This window comes from Lutjanus erythropterus, chromosome 4 (assembly GCF_056507025.1).
Source record: "Lutjanus erythropterus isolate fLutEry1 chromosome 4, fLutEry1.hap2, whole genome shotgun sequence".
Classification (NCBI taxonomy): domain Eukaryota; kingdom Metazoa; phylum Chordata; class Actinopteri; order Lutjaniformes; family Lutjanidae; genus Lutjanus; species Lutjanus erythropterus.
The window spans coordinates 25,461,866-25,479,767 of NC_139320.1; the positions used below are offsets into that span (position 1 = coordinate 25,461,866).

Sequence of the window (17,902 nt, forward strand, 5' to 3'; positions counted from 1 at the left end):
TTTTTTTTTTTTTAAACATATTGTGCAGCTGTAAGTCACGTCACATTAGACGTGTTAACAGGGTTGTGAATTGGCTGCAGTTTGGTAATTTAAGCCCCAAAACTACTTGGTCAGGTTTAGGGAAAAAAACATGTTTTGGGTATATTAATTAAGGTAACTTAAACCTTTAAATTAGCTAATGTTGACTTTTGGTTTGACCCGTGATACATCCTGTGGTCTCCTGGATGAGCGTCTTGTGTTACTGCTGCCTTATGTGACCTAAATAAACAAATGAGGATTCTTAAAAATCAGTTGAAACGAGCCTGTGTTTGAATTTTTGTTAAAAAGAAGCTGGAGGACATTTTTATTTAGATAATTTTATTTTTGACATTATATTTTGTGGTTAATGCAGTGGAAACTCCAACACTTGTATCCACAGGAGCCTCAAAAAATTAACAAAATAATAAAAGCTTTACATAGATTTGATGAAATATTTGTGATTTGTAACAAGACACTTCTTTAAGCATTTGTGCCCATCTCTGAAAATAGATGTTATGATTCTTTGTTCCTCTGCTTCACCATTTCCATAAATCCAAATAAACGGAGCATCCATCATGGAATCCACCTGACAAAACCCTAAAATATTGCTCCATTCAATGAATCTAAAGATACAGCTGTCAAACTGAGATGTGCATATCACTGAGCTGTCGTCCTGGGAAACACAAGTGCAATAGAGAGAAAAAACAACAGCACGTCTGCATTCATAAGTAGCCCCTTATCCAGCTGAAGGACACCAGCAATATGGTATTAACATTTCACTCTGACTTGTAAATAACAGCTTGAAAATTAAGTGCTTGACATCAGATCGTATAGGATGTAACAACACTGGAAGCAGGTGTGTAAGCAGATGGCTTCAGAGCACAAATCACATAAAAAAGTGTAGTACTATGAATTCTGTTCTCCCCTCAGTGTCCAGTTCAAACTCCTTTTATTTTCAAAATATAAATATTTATGTCACATTTGATTTCAGTATGGTCTACAGAGGTGGGGATGAATATCTACTTATTATTATTATTTTTTTTATTAGAAAATCAATTTCATCCCAAATCAAACAATTGAAATAATGATGTGGAGGTGTGAGGCGTTCCCGTCTTTTAATTTAATCCATATTGTTTGGCATTTATATTTACAACACTAAGCTCTTTCATCATGGGCAAGGTGATTGAAATTGGCAAAGAGAAACTCACGAAGGCGTGACAAAATCTTGCCACACACAGACAATTCAGAAGCAATCTGCAGCCAGGAGACATTTTTCAAATTAGGGAGGGAATTCACATCCGACAAGGACACTGAGGCAGAAAGGACAAGATAGGGACTGTTGGGTATACAGAAATATGCAAATCGACTCGAGCTCAGGACATTTAAAGGAAACATCAGAGGATCACAAACATATAGCATTTGAAAATATGTGTTTTTACTCTGAAGTGAGGTGAAATCAAATGCTGCTGCAGAATACTGATTATTTACATATGAAATTGGTAACGAGTAATATGTCATTAAAAATTCGTCAATTTTTCATAAAAATTTCCAAATCATGCGCCGACTCTCAAACAAACAGCCTGTGGATTTCAATTGAGTCTGCCACATACTTTCAAACTAATGGGATTAATACTTTCTATTTAAGAGACAAAAGCCCGGAACATTAGCGGAAATCCATGTTAATTACAAACCTTCATTAAGTCAGCACAGCTGTCAATGCTAGATAAACGTGAGGCCGTTTCGATTCCTCCTCTGTTCTCCTAAGAATGGAACGTCTTTCCATCTATACACTCTTTACTTTACAATAGGTAATGGCAGAAATCCTTTCAGGAGTCACCCTGGACGAGACCTTAAAAAGGCACGGCTCCTCTTGTTTATTACGGCTTTTTCTGATAGAAATCACCCTTTCACAAGGTTGATCTCCAGCCGAGCAGTGACTCCCTAAACGCACTCTGTTATCCAGTTCATTTATTCACTACATTACTGTTAAATTGCAGAAAACAGTTATTAGTGCGTCAAACTGTAATTGGATTTGTGTTTTATAAAAAGCACTGTGTACAGCAGCTTAAAGGGATAATTCAGATTATTTGATGCTGTCGTTGTATGAGGTACTACCTACAGTAGATAGTGGTCAGCATGCCCCCAGTTTGCAGAGCAGAGAGGAGCATCGGCTCTGAATCTAAGCAACGTAATGCTGTGGACAGCCTCGGCAACAAAAGGTTAAAAAAAAACATCTACTTAAACAAAATGCGTTTATGTGTACACTATTTAGAATATTTTCACCACTTTACTTTGCTGTCAAACAGACATTTCTGACAGGAAACTGCTGTTATATAAGCCAAATATCGTTCTTGCCAAACCAACCAAACTCCATAGGCGAAATCAGTAATTTAACCTCACAGAACAGTTTGTTATTGTGTGACTTCTGTGTTTTAAAAGGATAGTCTGAAACTAACTAAAAAATCGAGGCAGCATTAGACCAGCAACTCCTGTGTTCTGTGAAATAAAACTACTGATTTCACCTGTGGAGTTTGGTTGGTGTTGGTTGTATTTCCCACCAGAAAAGCCTGACTGATGGCAAAGTTAAGTGATGAAAATACATAATAAATACAGTCCATTGCTTAGATCTGTGCTGGTGCCCCTCTCTGCTTCTTCAAACTGGTAGCATGCCAGCTGCCATCTACAATAGTGAACACGCTGACAATCAAAAAGTACCTCATACAACTACCACTTCAAATAATCCAAACTATCCCTTAAAGAGTAATCTGTGAGAAAAGTTACACCCGCTGAATGAAGAAATTCTTGTGATTATGAAGAAAATGGACAACATACATATACAGCATATAATGCCAGCACATAATAACGAATGATAAGTTACTCTGAGCGGAGAGATTAACTAACTGCTTTGCCAATATTTTTGTGGGCAATTTTCTGCTCTCTTGAGACACCACTTTATCTGGAGATAAAAACAAAATCAAGGTGTTTGAACAGGTATGAATGTCCCTGTGGTGTACAGCAACAACTGTGAAAATAGATTTGCAAGGGTTTGACAAATACCTCAAAGGCTTTATCAGATCCAGACAAGTCAGGGTCATTAATCACCATTTTAGGGCAACACCCTCACTAACTTGTCCCCATCCATCAGTTCTACTGAAGCCGGCTCTTTTATCGAAAAATTACCTCTGAGGATCGTTTTTCTTTTATTGGAAAATGAAATATTTTGTGGATTAACAACAACCTCTGACATTACAGTGTTAAAGGGATAGTTTGGATTATTTGAAATGGGGTTGTATAGAGTACTTATCCATATTCGGTGTGTTACCTACAGTAGATGGCAGTTGGCACACCCCCAGTGAAGAGAAGCAGAGAGGGGCACCAGCATGGAAGCTAATCAATGCACTACTGTGGACAGGATCAGCAGGAAAAGACATTTTAGCCACTCATAAAATGTCCACCTAAAGAGAATCAATATCAGTTTAAGTGTACCCTATATTTTCAATCTTTTCACTGCTTTACTTTGTTGTCAGACAGACTTTTCTGACAAGAAACCACTGATAAATAAGTCAAGGATTGCTCTTTCCAAACCAGCCAAACTCCATAGGTAAAATACGTCATTTTACCTCACAGAACAAGAGTTGATGGTCTACTACTGCCTCGACCGGTTAGTTTGTTTGTGTTTATGTGTGACCTCTGACCAAAGTCACATAATAACACAAAGACTAACTAACAGATTGAGGCAGGGATACACCAGCACCTCCCCTGTTCTGCGAGGTAAAATGACTTATTTCACTTATGGAGTTTGGTTGGTTTGCAGAGAGCGATACTTCACTTGTATGACGGCAGTTTTCCCATCAGAAAAGGCTGTCTGACAGCAAAGTAAAGCAGTGAAAAAAAAAAAAAAGATGTTACCTTTTAGACTGACCTTTTTTACGAGGCTAAAATACCTTTTTTTGCTGACTCTGTCCACAACAGTTCATTGCTTAGCTCTGTGCTAGTGTCTTTCTCTGCTTCTCCAAACTGGTAGCATGCCAACTGCCATCTACTGTAGTTTATACACTGACAACTGACTAAGTACTTCATATGATCCTGCATCAAATAACCTGAACTATCCCTTTAAATTAATTTCTGAATACTGTGTTTCTATCCACCTGTTAGAGGATGAAGATTTGTCGCTGCCTGTTTGAAGGAGCAACACACTGAGGATCTGATTATCAACTGGCTACCCTTGCTGCGAGGCTGCTGAACAGACTGCTGAATCTTGGCTGATAAATAAAAGGTCCTGTTCTCTCACTCAAAACTTGGGATGCTCAGCAGTGACTGATAATTTCGGTGGTGTCGCTCAGTTTGATTGATGGACCCTCGTCCTGCTCAGCTCCCTCTAGGTGCGACTGAGAGATGTTTCTCATAAAAGATGATGCATCAAACTGCATGTGAATTCCAAATGCAATTGTACGCTCTAAATTGTCAGCATCCCTGAGCAGGAGGTGGGGTTGAGGATGAGTCTCCGGAGCTTTGCCAGTACCTGAGGTGTTTTATTTTAGTAGTGACACTTAATTTCAGTTACAGTAATGAAACTGTGATGTGTTACAATAAGACATGTATACAATTCCTCACGGGCCTGAGCCGGAATGATAACATGCACATTTATTCCATGAAACTATGATGAAAAACAATATAAAGATATTGAGAGAGACAAACTTTTCATGACTTCATGCATATTTTAAAGAGCAATTAACTTTCTGTCATAATATTCTGTTCTCTAAACTTTGCACAGGAAAAAAAATATTTGATACTATTTATAGAGCTCCAGTAAATCTGCCACCGCCTGCGAAGAAAATGTACACCATCTACCCCAAAGATAACAGCAGAAATGAATTCTTTCTCAAAGTCTTGAACATTTTATGGGTTTCATTCCCGACACTGAAGAACGTCCTCCAACATATCGCTATTTTGGATGCACAGTTAAGAGCTCAAGGCAGATCATTACTCCAGAGATACTTCAAGGAAGGCACGCAATAATTTCTGTCTTAGTTTTACACATTTCTCTCACTTCTCAATACCACAAATCGTACCTGCCCTGGCGCTTGGATGTTATGACGATATAGTGTGCAATTATAAAGATTTGTCAAACAGTAGAAATTTCTCCTCAGGTATCTTTCCGTCCCTTTAATATCTATGCTTATATTAGGCCATTGCAGGTGATGTTGCAAATCAGTGAACAGGAGAGCTTTATAGCAACAATGTGATGAAGTACGTCAGGTATAAAAGTAACTGGTATATCCCAAAATGCACATTTCCAACTGGATACTTTATCTGTAAATGTTTAATCAATTTAAAATACATGCAGTATGCTGCTGTGAACTCAGTCTGTGTTGTTACAAATACAGTTTGACAGAATTTTAATTAAACATTTTTGAAATACATTTTATTTACTTTTGAGTATTTTGTCGTTTGTATTGTGCTGGCAGGAAAAATAGGATGTCATTTGTAACTAAATACTGTGCAACAATTAGACTTATCAAGGTCTTTGGCTAAAAGCAAGTGAATTCTATGTCCTGTCTGGTCCAGCTACAATAAAGGATGAGCTTTGGTGTTTGGTGGCATATAAATACAGATAAGGTCAAGATACTGGGATCTCTTTGTTTGACATCTGAAGGTACTGTTTTGTGTCTTTTGTAGAGCTGTGACAATGAATCAATTGATTGACTATTATTATAGATTTAATCAAATCTACTATTCAATTCATCGCCAACTATTCTGATAATTGGTTTGGATAAAATCATCTGTTTCCAGCTTCTGTTTCTTTTACTCCTCTTTGACTGAACATCTTTGTATTAGTGGACAAAACAAGGCATTTTATGACATCTGATCAAAATCTTCTCCCATTTTCTGACATCTTATGGACCAAATAATCATTGATAAATTGAGAAAGTAACTGGTAGATTAACTGGTTGTTTGTAAAATTGCAGAACTTTGAAATCTACTTACTGCACTGCACATATTTTTTATTTAATTTCATTTATTTACTCAAAATCACGATCACGTGTCATCAAAACTGAGGGCTGGCAGCCATTCTGCAGTAAATGGTCCTCTAGGTCATTGATAAATAATGCAAATAACAGTGGTGATACAGTTTCACCCTCGTATAACTCCTGCTAGACTTATAAAAAAAAACAACCTAAGATTTAATACCATTAGCAAATACATGAGTTGATACTTTTGCACATATTCATTACATTACCAGCTTTTAATAATTTGTGCCTGAGCACATCCTTCTGAACTGTATCAAATATCACACTGTGATCAATAAAAGAACAAAACAGACTTTTCTTTTTGAAACAAAACAAATCAATGATGTGTTTCGGTAAAAATATACGATCACAAGGATATAGATAGAAGATATAATCAATATAGCGATAAAGACAGCTGCGGCTAAATGTGCAGTCTTATTAACATCTGAAAGAACTGGTGCATCACCAAGGCCAGACTTCAGCTTCCCCTGTTGCATCTGAAATGGTTGTTCACTCAGTCAGTCAATAGTAGCTTTGACTGACAGAAACCACCCAGCGTTCACCCCTGAATCACAGCCTCCTTCCTCCAAGATATCCTGCTAGGACACTTCAAATCTCTGATGTGGGGAAAGTAGCAGAGGTCCTCATTGAGGTTAGTTACTAAATGCCTAAAATATCATATCAGTTTGTACAAAACAGATTTTTGTATTTTTATTATTTTGTATTTTTTTTGTAATTCTTTGACTGAGCAAATATTTGTAACAAGATACTTTTTGATGTATTTATGCCCATCTTTTTTAACGTTTTTCTAAGAGAGAGACCCTTTTAGGTTGGTTTAACGCTATGAGGACCTTAGCCTGTGGACCCATGTCCCACACAGACGTACATTGGTGCTACTGGAGTGTCCCTGCTTGGTTCCTATCAGCCTTGGAGATTCTCACAAGCTGCATAAAAATGGACACATTTTTCTAACATAAAGACCTTAATGCATTTTTATCATTTCATATGACAGAGCACTGTAACTGACACAACCAAAATAAGATATCCAATATGTAAAAAGCTACTTCTCTTTGAGAGTGAAACATGATGCTTTGAATGAGCGGCTGTACCTTCTGTTTGGCTGAATCCTTCTGTCTCCTCTCTTCCACGTTATCCGCGGTTTGGGTGACGCTCTGGGTTTGCATTCTAGTGAAACATCTTTTCCAAGTGTGGCAATGACCCGCACAGGATTGTGGACAAAGACAGGAGCAGACGCTGCATGGGACAGACACACAACATGTCATGGCGCATTTTAAAAAAAGAAAGAAAGAAGAAAATGTGGTCATATCCAGGGTTGGGTCTGATTATTTTCACATGTAATCAGTTCCTGAATACAAATTACATGGTAATTTTTGTGATTACTAACATAATCCATTAGATCATAACATTTAAATGTAATCTGAATACTTATAGATTACTTCAAAAGTTTAAACACTGAAAATATTGCACCTTATACCACAATACTATTCTTGCAAATAAAATACATTCTTAAATTGTGTTTTTTTTCTCCTGTCAGGTCTGACAATAAGAGCACTTCTCTCTCTGTACTTTGCATGAGTTAACAGAGCAGTAGTTAGCATGAGACAAGTTTTAAAATGGACATATTTTAAAGATCAAAAATATAAACAAGTAATCCTTGACAATCTAACTATAATCTAATTACTCTCAATTACTTATTTCTTTGAAATCTCATTATGTAATCCCATATAATTTGTTCCTACCAACCCATTCTCCTGATAATCCAGTTTATTGTTGATTTACAATCATTGACTTATTTTTTTTAATTAAACACTGAATCAAATTACTCCTGATAAAGTTAAAGGGCTTGTAGTGAAAATGAAATTCCTCTATCGAATTCATTAGATCTTTTTTGGTCACAGTCACAAAAACTGAAACCATGCTGCAAAATGTAAGCAGCTGTCTGCAGCACCGCAAACCAATTGTCTGCACACCTGCTGGGATTGTCATTTTTCTGTGTCTCCTGGAAGCACGAGTGACATCTGTTGTAGAGGTGCACAGAGGTGTCATTATTTGCATCTGTATCTGTTCAACCAACAAAATGATCTGTATCTGTATTCCCACAGAAGAGAAGAAGTGGGTGTGGTTTATACCAGAAATCCCCTTCTTCATTGGGATTGTAATGCAGGCATTTTTGCACCTACAAAGCATTAAAATTATATATTGGCATATAATTAATTATGAAATAACCTTCCACATCCTCTTACTGTACTTTTCATCTCTCTCTCTCTCTCTCTCTCTCTCTCTCTCTCTCTCTCTCTCTCTCTTCTCCCTCATCTCTTTTTTATTTTAATTTTTCACTACACTAAGTTTCACGAACTGAACCGCACCACCAGCACGTTAACTGGGAGACACTGAACAATCAGAACCCGGCAAAGAAAAAGAGGGTTTTATACACTGAAAGTTTCCGTTTTGCCTTGGAAATAAGAACTAAGACATAAAATCCTTCAGTTGCAGGGAATAATCTTAAATTTCAATGATGCTGCATGTTTCTTGATGTGTTAATCTCACCACAGGCCACAGTAATAGAATGATATACATCTACATTAATATTATAATATATAATAATATTACAATATTAAAATTAAGTACTAGTATAAACATGAACTCACATAAAAGTACTGTTATTGTGCTTCATTTTGGGTTTCTGAATAATCACAAATATTTTAGGCTAGAAGAAATATCTGTTTCCATGGCATTATTTGTGCTTTCAGAATAACATATTTGTATTTGGATGCATCCCTAATCTGTTTGCCAACACATCTCGACTTGCTTATTTCCATGAGTTTGTTTTGGAGTCTTTCTGCCCCCTAGTGATAAAACAAACATTTCGTAATGCGGTTTCTCATAATACTCCTTACCTCTTCAACTGTGGCATTTCCAAATAATTATTATTAGAAAATTGCTGGAGAGTTTAGACTGACACATCATGACTTAATACGTGCTTGATCAAAATGCTTTCCACGTGAAGTATCACAAATCATACTTCTATACGTGCATTGATGTAAATGTGCTTTTATAATGTAGCATACTTACCATTAATTCTGTGTGAAGCCACCACAGTCATATAAATATGCATTGTGTTGTGTAGCCTAATTGCTAGATAACTGTCATCATGTTAATGATGACATGGTTGGATGGTCAGTACTGCGTTTATGAAAATTGTCTTTAACCCATATTTAACCTGGCTGCCTGAGTGAATAATAAATGCATAACATAAACATTTTCAATAATTAGGGCTTGCTCAAGAGTATGAATTAAGCAGTAATGGTCTAAATAAGGCTTCAGGCTTCACTTGTATGCAGCTGTATTACACATCAAGGCCATCTACAGGCTGCGAGGCTTTGTCAACTGCGATTATTCAAATCCTGAATGATGTTTTATAGGTGACATTATACACAATGACAATTCAATCCCATCTGTAGCTACAGGCTGACCCTGCTCCCTGTAACACTTGTGTCTTTGAGCCTGAGTAGTTGCCTGAGTGGCAGAGGTCCCTCTAGACACAGAAAGCAGCAGAAAACAGAGCAGTTGCTGTGTGTATTTGTTTTAATCAAAATAAGAGCAGGCCTGCAGCTGGTGGCAGCCCAGTACCCTTATTGCTTCACCCGCCGCCACCCTCCCAGAAGAGCTGGATCTGGGACAAGATCACAGGCGTGAGGGCAGCCGCTGCCCCCATGTAGCCTCCAGTGATCGCTCATCTGCAGGCTGTTATTAGCCATGTAATCTGTCCTGATAGTGTTTACTTGTGGACACCGCCACAGAGCACAGGTCACTGGGAAGAGATGCCCGGGGGGTATAGTTATGAAAACATTCATCACCAGCCTCTGAATATCATCATTGTGACTGCGACTCTAAGGAAGGCAAAAAGCACCTCCTCATCGGGTCACATAAAGCTTATTAAAATCTAGAACTTTTAACTTTTGCAGAAAACACAGTGAATTTAAATCAACTAAACCTCTTATACAGATATTAAACTTATGTTTTTTTTTTTGTTTTTTTTTTTACAGATATTCCACCAAAAAAAAACTTTGTCCATTTGCTGTTAGATTTTCAAAATGCCACAGATTCCCCTTCAAAAAAGGGCATGCCACACAGACAGTAAATCAAACTGTCCCTCGGGGAAACACGAAAGGGGAATGGGTGTCACCAGATGCGTCCCAGTATAGAAGATGACAAGGAGAAAATAGTGCATCAACACAGAACAGTGGACAGCCATTCAGTATGACTGTTATGTTCTAGCCTGAAGCCTTAAGTCTGAAGAGCACAGTTTCTTTGGCTTTTACTGTCCTCACTTTTCCAAATATGTGACGCATGTTTTTCTTAGCACAAAGAAAGATACATTTTAAAATAACAGAAACATTGTACGTGACTTGGCAATTATTTATAACTGATTATCAAATGATAATAGCAAACACTGACTAATGACTGGTGAAAGTCTTGTCCGAAGTGAAGGTTTGTTTCTTTCAGAGTAATGGGGATTGTGCTGTAGCCTGTGCTTTGATGACAAACGATAGAGCGGAGATAAGACCCTAATGGAGTCATTAAACTCCATCAAAGGAACCACTGATGTCTCTCTGCTAGTGTTTGCTCCCATTAGTATAAATCTATACCTACAAGTCATTGCTTTTCATTCTCCTCAGAATAACGTAGAACTGTTCCAGACTCTCCTCAACGTGACACGTGCAGACACCTCATTGAAGACACCCATAAGGGTCCTTCTTTTATTCATGCCGTCCACTGCCTGTGTTAAATCAGGGACCATTGATTGGCAATCAGCACATCTCACAGTTCAGTGTTCCCCACTTGCATTTCAATCTCCCTTACCTATCATGAGCTACCTTACTCAGAATGCCAATACTCGGACTGCAATTTTGTTATTTTGCAGTGAATCAAGAAATATGCTTGACTGAGAGGGAAAGTTGGCTCATAAAATTTACACACACAATTTTGGTAACACTTTATAATAAATGGTAAATTAATTTTAAAGCTACTACACAGAGTTTTTAACTGGTTATGAGACAATTTCGGTTTAATTCTGAAGTCCTACTTATTTTCCCAGCCAAAGTTACAGTGAGGTGTGTGTTAGCCAGTTAAAAAGAAGCAAGGGTAGATTTTTTTTTTTATAATTATTTCATTTGACATTACATTTTGTGGTTATTATGACAGAAACACTAACCATTTGTCCACAGGGGCCTCAAAAATCAACAGTTCCTTGTAGTACCTTTAATTAAGCTTTAGTTAATAGTTATTTCACTGTTAACAAACAATGAGATGATTAATTATGTTTGTTGCTAGATAGTAGCAATGCTATAATTGAACAGATTTTAGTTTGTATAATATGAAATAAATAGTTTAGGAATTTTATGTCAATTTTATTATATCATAGCTGATAAGATTCAATCACAAGTAAAGATAGTAAGTTACCAAATGATTTGGAAACTGTCTATACACATTGTTTGGATGGCTATTATAAGGGTGCAACTGATGATTGTGATACATTACAAACTTACCTACTGTGTACAGTACCAGTTTAAATATAAAAGACTCTTGAATACTATCTTCTGCACTTGCAATCAAAGATCGTCTTCTCCTATGTACCTGCTGACCTACAAGTGTGCAAAACTTTTGTACTCTTTGGTATTTTAGATTCTTTAAAGTCACGTTTTGCTTTGATAACAGGTTTGCACAGTGTATAATCGGGACCCTTCCTTATGAAGAATAAAGAAAAAAAAAAATTCACTAAGTGTATCTAAACCGTTGACTGAACCTGTAAGTATCATACTTATTTTAACCCAAAGCTGATTTTCTTAACCCAAGGATGTGGTTTTGTTGCCTAAACCTAGTCAAGTAGTTTTTGTGCCTTTATTTTGAAATTCTACCCGGGTGTAACATGTTTATTGATGTTTTCTTGACTGCAGAACCCTGCATATGCAAAACTGATGCTAGAGGGCTACGTACAGTGACTGAGCTGCTGTATTTGATGAGTTAAAGATGAGAACTTGTTTTCTATAAACATTATCTGGATGGTCACTGTAAAGGTAGAACTGATGTTTATAATACCATTTAAACACACACTGTGTATTCTGCAACTAGGAGTCTCTCTTACATTAATACAATGAGAAAAGATGAAGATTGATGATATCTGAAGTAACGTGGGATTATGGGAGTTGTTGTCTTCATTGTTAAATAACTTTCATTGCAAACGGAAATCTATCTGACATGACTCAGGCAGAAATCATGTTCACTCTCTGACGTATCCAACATATCCTGAGTTAGAGCAACTAGTAGTGAGTAGGAAACACACCAATACCCTGTATAAATTATGGATTTATCTGCACTGTGACATGTAAAATTATTTGCAATATAAAGTTGGAACTGATGCTTTATCATTCCTAAATCATTTATGAGGCACTTGTAAACATATTTTGAATGAAACAGTAGAATAACTATTAACTTATGTTTAATTTAATTAATGTACCTTTTAGTAATGATAAATTTTTCTTTTAATTACATGTTTTGTCAAATTTAAATTAGAAACCAGGCGTGTAACTACCTAAAATCTTGAGTTCAGCACTGGAGTAGATGGCCCCGTATTTATTTTCTGCAACACACTGGTACATTCCCGAGTCCGTCTGCTGCACTTTGTGAATTGTCAACTCTCCATTCACTGTTTCAACTCGACCCTGAAAAGAGAAGAAAACATAAAAGACCATCATATCTGAATAGAGATAGGGATAGACTATACATAATAATTCTACATATACTGGCTGTAGTGTAGAATCATAGGAATAATTCAGATGTTTCAGGAAACAATCAACAAAAGGAGAGGGTACTGCGCAGGTAGGTAGGAAGGTAGGTACCTGGGATGTCAAGGGCAAACCATTACGCAGCCAGCGATAGGTGGGCCGGGGCCTCCCCATGGCCTTGCACTCCCATTGGAGCTTCTCTCCACTATCCATCTGAGTATCATTAATCATTCTGACCCACTGAGGGAGGGCTGGAAGAGAGAAAAAAAGAAAAGATTTTAGAATAAGTAATTTATCCTTGAAATGCACAGAAGGCACAAGTACAGCCACCTGTGCTTCTACAAGAAGAAGCGACTACAAATAGACTGTCAACACACACTCTAAGAGGTTGTATGGAAGACAGAGGATGTACTAAACAATTTAGTGGACTTCCTTAATGTTAGAGTCACAAAAGAAAGCCTACCGTTTTTTTAACTGAATTTAACTAAACTTTGTTTTTTGCAGTCTTTTGATGCTTTTCATTTTCCCACAAAATCCTTGAATCCTTAAACACACACTGATTTTTATTGCTTCTGTACTTTTGCACCACACTTAACAGAGATAACTTATAAATCACACTATGTGTCTAGTGATACGACATCTTCTTTTTCCTCTGTTATGCTCTTTAACCCTGAAGACCTGGAGGAAAATGAAAATGCACATCTGTTCTAATGAGATTCTATCTACAGGGCACACATCAAAGAAATGAGGACTTTTAAAGGTCTGAAAGGTTTAAATTGGTGCACAGTACAAAACGTCCAGGGCTTGTCTCTAGAACTAGGATTAAGATGAAAGATGAAACAGCATTTTGAGAATATCTGGCTTCTGTATTGGGATACACTTCTGAATGAAACAGAGCAGGCAGGCAACTTTGGAAGGGCATAGAAAGTGGGTGTGTCATAAAGTACTGTTCCCAGACAATTCATCAAAATTTGATCAAAATCACAATATGGCTTACTGCAATTTTCAAATCACAGGAGAAGCAACATTTGTTAAAAGCAAAATGTGAGCCAAAATACTGTTTTGAATTTTATATTCTCATGCTGATGTCCTGGCTTACAAATCATATCCTACAGACTTAAGAAAACATCTTTGTTTGGTTCAGATCCCCCCCAAAACCTCTCCATAACCATTTACACATGTTTTCAATGAAAATGAGGATAATGATGTAAAAATTATAATTCCCTCTGATATTGCAAATCATATCACAAATGCAATATCTGTCAAGATAATCATAATTACATAATTTTTCAAAATTGTTCAGCCCTAATAGAAATTTCAGGCAAATCTCCCAGTTTGCGTTGTGAAAACTGGATGGAAACAATCAGATAGTTTTTTTTAAAAAAAGAAAAACCTCCAGTGCCAGACCAATCCAAAGTCTTAAGGGCGGCCCTTAACATTGGTTTCAATGGCATCGTGTGTGAAGGAGAGCAGACCACTGTGTCTGTCCTCGAAAAAAGGGCCGTAGGTTTGTTAGCAGCTGTATTTGGCGTTTAAATAACTGCCTTTCAATGATTGTTAGGCTGTGAGATCTCCAGTTGTCTGGTATCATGAGTGCATGCTGTGGCTAGCCACTTAATGAATCTTTGCTCTGTGCAACTAAAAAGCTGAACACTGATTAAGTGGTGGATGTCATATTATTGGTTGAAACTGTTTAGTTCAAACCTTTGTAAGTGCATGTCATATTTTCTTTCACAGGAACAAAACATGAATAGATTTTGATGTAAGAATACAAAGAAGTTGTTTTTTTAACATGTATTGTTGCACAACATGAAAGGGAATGTAATGTAAAAGGGTTAAAAAGGCGTTTTTCATTGCATCTATAATGTAAGTAGCCTGCAGTAAATCCTGTATAGCAGCACACCTCAAGATCAGCAAGCACCAGCAACAAGACAAATACGTGTTGACAGGAGAAACCCATTCAATAAGGATGATTCAATTATTAATATTCCTGATCGTTACTGAGAGCAGAAAATACAGTGGAGGTTTTCACTGATGGGGCACAGAGTTGCATTGTTGTCAAAGAGGAAAGTTGACCTCTCCTCTCCATTTGAATCACATTCATGTTGTTTTTTCTTTTTTCTCCTTCCACTGCATGGCTGGCCTGTAGCATAGGCAAACTTGGCAAATGCCTTTCCTGGCGGCCTTTAACCATGAAGCCGCTTTTCTCTCCGTAGCCTACTTGCTTGTGTTTCCAAGGCTGCATCCACTGTTTCTGTCCAACTCCAGAGCACATGCTACAAAGAATCTCTGTCACAACTTGAGATCTGAGCACTGTATGTACTTTCTTTTCATCTTGTAGTCTCTTTCCATCTATTGGGTCTTACATTGTGTGTGGTTGTGCATTTTTCAAGTCTTGTACATTTGCAAGAATATAAAATTTACAAGGACCTTTCACTGGGGCTGGATTATTCAACCAGTCTTGCACAGGGTGAGGAATTTTAATTAGTGAGTTAGTCACCAACCCAAGCTTTCTTGCTTTTGTCTTTATCTCCTTTATTTGTACTCTTTGCTCTTTATGCTCAAATGAGGCACGTATAAATGCACAAGGTGACATCAAGAGTTGTAATACTATGCATATACTATAGAATATTAAAATAACACATTAAACCAACAATTACAGTTTTTTTTTACTACTAACATGCACTGGTCAAAACTTGTGTCACATTGTGAAGAAGTTTGTGAATCACTGTGAATCATTTTTCATTTATTTGATGCAACATGTGCTCAATGACCACATTTTCCAAATTTCATGAACTCTTTTCTCATTCATACTCAACAGCCTGCAAAACGCTACATATCTGTGGCATGTTTTTCAACTGGTAACTTTTCAAAACTGTTACGCAGTTCAAAGGACGCCAAATTTTGTGCATTCCTGCAGAAGCCATATTGAAATATCTAGAAAATCTTAACAGAATATGCACTATCAAATGAAATAATAATCATTCCAAACACAGCTGATAGCAATTTCAGCTGAAAAGCTTCCTGGCGCCAAATGCAGAAGAAAGCGATGACGATAAATTTCCCATTACTGTACAGTATGATGGATTATACTATACATGTTGTTGATGTAATGTTGTTTTTTTTTGTTATTACACTATGCTGCAGCCCTGGGATGTCAGACATTTGTTATTTGTTTCAATTTTATTTTTTTTAACAAATAAATTATTGCATTCAAAGATACAGAAAAAGTGCTGCCTTTCTGGTTCATGCTTCCTACTACTTTACCTTACCTACGTTAGCACAATTAATTCATGAAATAGTCATTGATGCGAAAAATTATTTAAACATAAACAATAAATGTTAATCATTTATGTAATGCTCCCTCTTGTTAGTGATTTTAAGTGTGTTATGACTGGCAATGTATGCTTTCTGAGTGAGAAGTGTTCACTGCTTATTTTGAGACGTGTGAAGAGTTTTGGTGGTTTGAGTGAGTTTTTGAGCTGAGATTAACTGTTTGGCCAAGATGCATGCTGGACATGCAGATGTGTATGAAGAGCTTTGAAAAAGTGTCTTTGGTATTGACTGATGCTTGTCAGAAATTGAAAGAAACTGTTATAACCCAGACTAGACTAAATTTCTTAGGACAAGTTAAATAGTTTTTGATAATGACATGATATTATCACATGGTCAGCGTGACAAATTAGCACAAATCTGTAGATGTGTAAAACTTTAATGCAGACAGGACTAAAGGAAAACTGGCTCTGACATCCCTATTGACAAAGCTTTCACACAGAATTCTGAATTCAGTTTTGATTTATATTCGTTTGTTTTTTAACTATAAAAAATGAAAAAAACAAAACAAAACATTTTATCCATATTAGTGCATAATACTTGCCAGAGCCGAACAATGCACAATGCATGGTGGTGTATTTCTTTCACATTGTATGCAGGACAGAGGAGAACCTGCCTTTGAGCTGCTTCTCCTATAGTAACATGCCAAGCACGTTCTTTGCTATTCTTTGCATATGGCACCTTCAGGAGAATACTTTTTTTGTGTGGTTTGATTGAATGATTATGGTCAGGGAGGTCTCCCTCACAATGAAAGTTCAAACTACCAGCTGACCTGTGTAAATTACATTTAGCGTGAGGCTGCTACAAATTAGGCTCCCTATTCTCCTTGTGATGTCAACAGAATGGAGGTTGCCAAGAAGTGCAGGGCCTTGGAAATGTGTCCTACCAAGGCTGAGGCAGTCCATTATCTTGGTGCTGTGCACACGGCACAGACAGAGAGGAATGGGGGACATGCACCTTCACAGATAAGTTTATGGTCATGGGCAAAGGTAGTAATTCAGCACACTCACTTGTACCTCACATTGGTTAGAAAACTAAACACTGTTATTTAACTGAGGCCTGCTCCGAAACTGATATGACATTATTTGTTAGTATAGATAAATCAAGAAGCTTTTGTCCTAATTATCGGTATTCCAAATAATTGTCATTCTATGATTAATGTGCTATCTTTTTTAAACATTAAACATTATTCCAATGTGTTAATAGAAACCTATGTTTTAGTGATGGTACAAATAACTGGAAAAAGCTGGGTAAATCTATAGAAATCTGTCAAAAACCAGTGCATCTGCCCAAGACCAACTTATCTCATTACAATGTCGAAGATTTCACGCTGTAACAAAATGAGTTAAAATGTTTGTTATGACACTTTAAGAACAAAACTGTAATATATTTACCCTAATAAAATAAAATGACGACCAGAAAATTAACATGCTATTTGGTTTTCCGACAACAAGCTACAGTCGCTGTGTTCTTGTTTGAAATTTCTGTTAAGGGCCAGTTTGATTGTTTCACTTTAATTAGTGTTCAAATTAATGCCAAGTGTCTGTTTATGAGTCTTAACAAATCATTTATATCCTTTTAGAAGGAGTACATGTTTAAAACGGTTAAACTGAGCAGTACGTTAAAGGAGCCTGGCAGGCAGTGCCTGAACTGGTCAGGGCTCGACGTTGCTTGTCATTGTTAAATTTAAATGTTGTACTTGTCCTGCACTCCTGCATTGATCCTGCAGCCGGC

General features: G+C 36.9%; 1 protein-coding gene across 1 annotated transcript in view; it reads right to left on the reverse strand.

Annotated features, from left to right (window-relative positions):
• The window catches only part of cntn5 (contactin 5), a 169,005-nt gene that overhangs the window by 31,484 nt on the left and 119,619 nt on the right, over positions 1–17,902 (reverse strand). The window contains exons 10-12 of the mRNA XM_084717428.1: positions 12,950–13,086; positions 12,643–12,772; positions 7,139–7,283 (exon numbers count right to left, since the gene is read on the reverse strand). Of these exons, the coding sequence (XP_084573554.1) occupies positions 7,139–7,283; positions 12,643–12,772; positions 12,950–13,086 (412 nt within the window). The remainder of the gene's footprint in view (positions 1–7,138; positions 7,284–12,642; positions 12,773–12,949; positions 13,087–17,902) is intronic.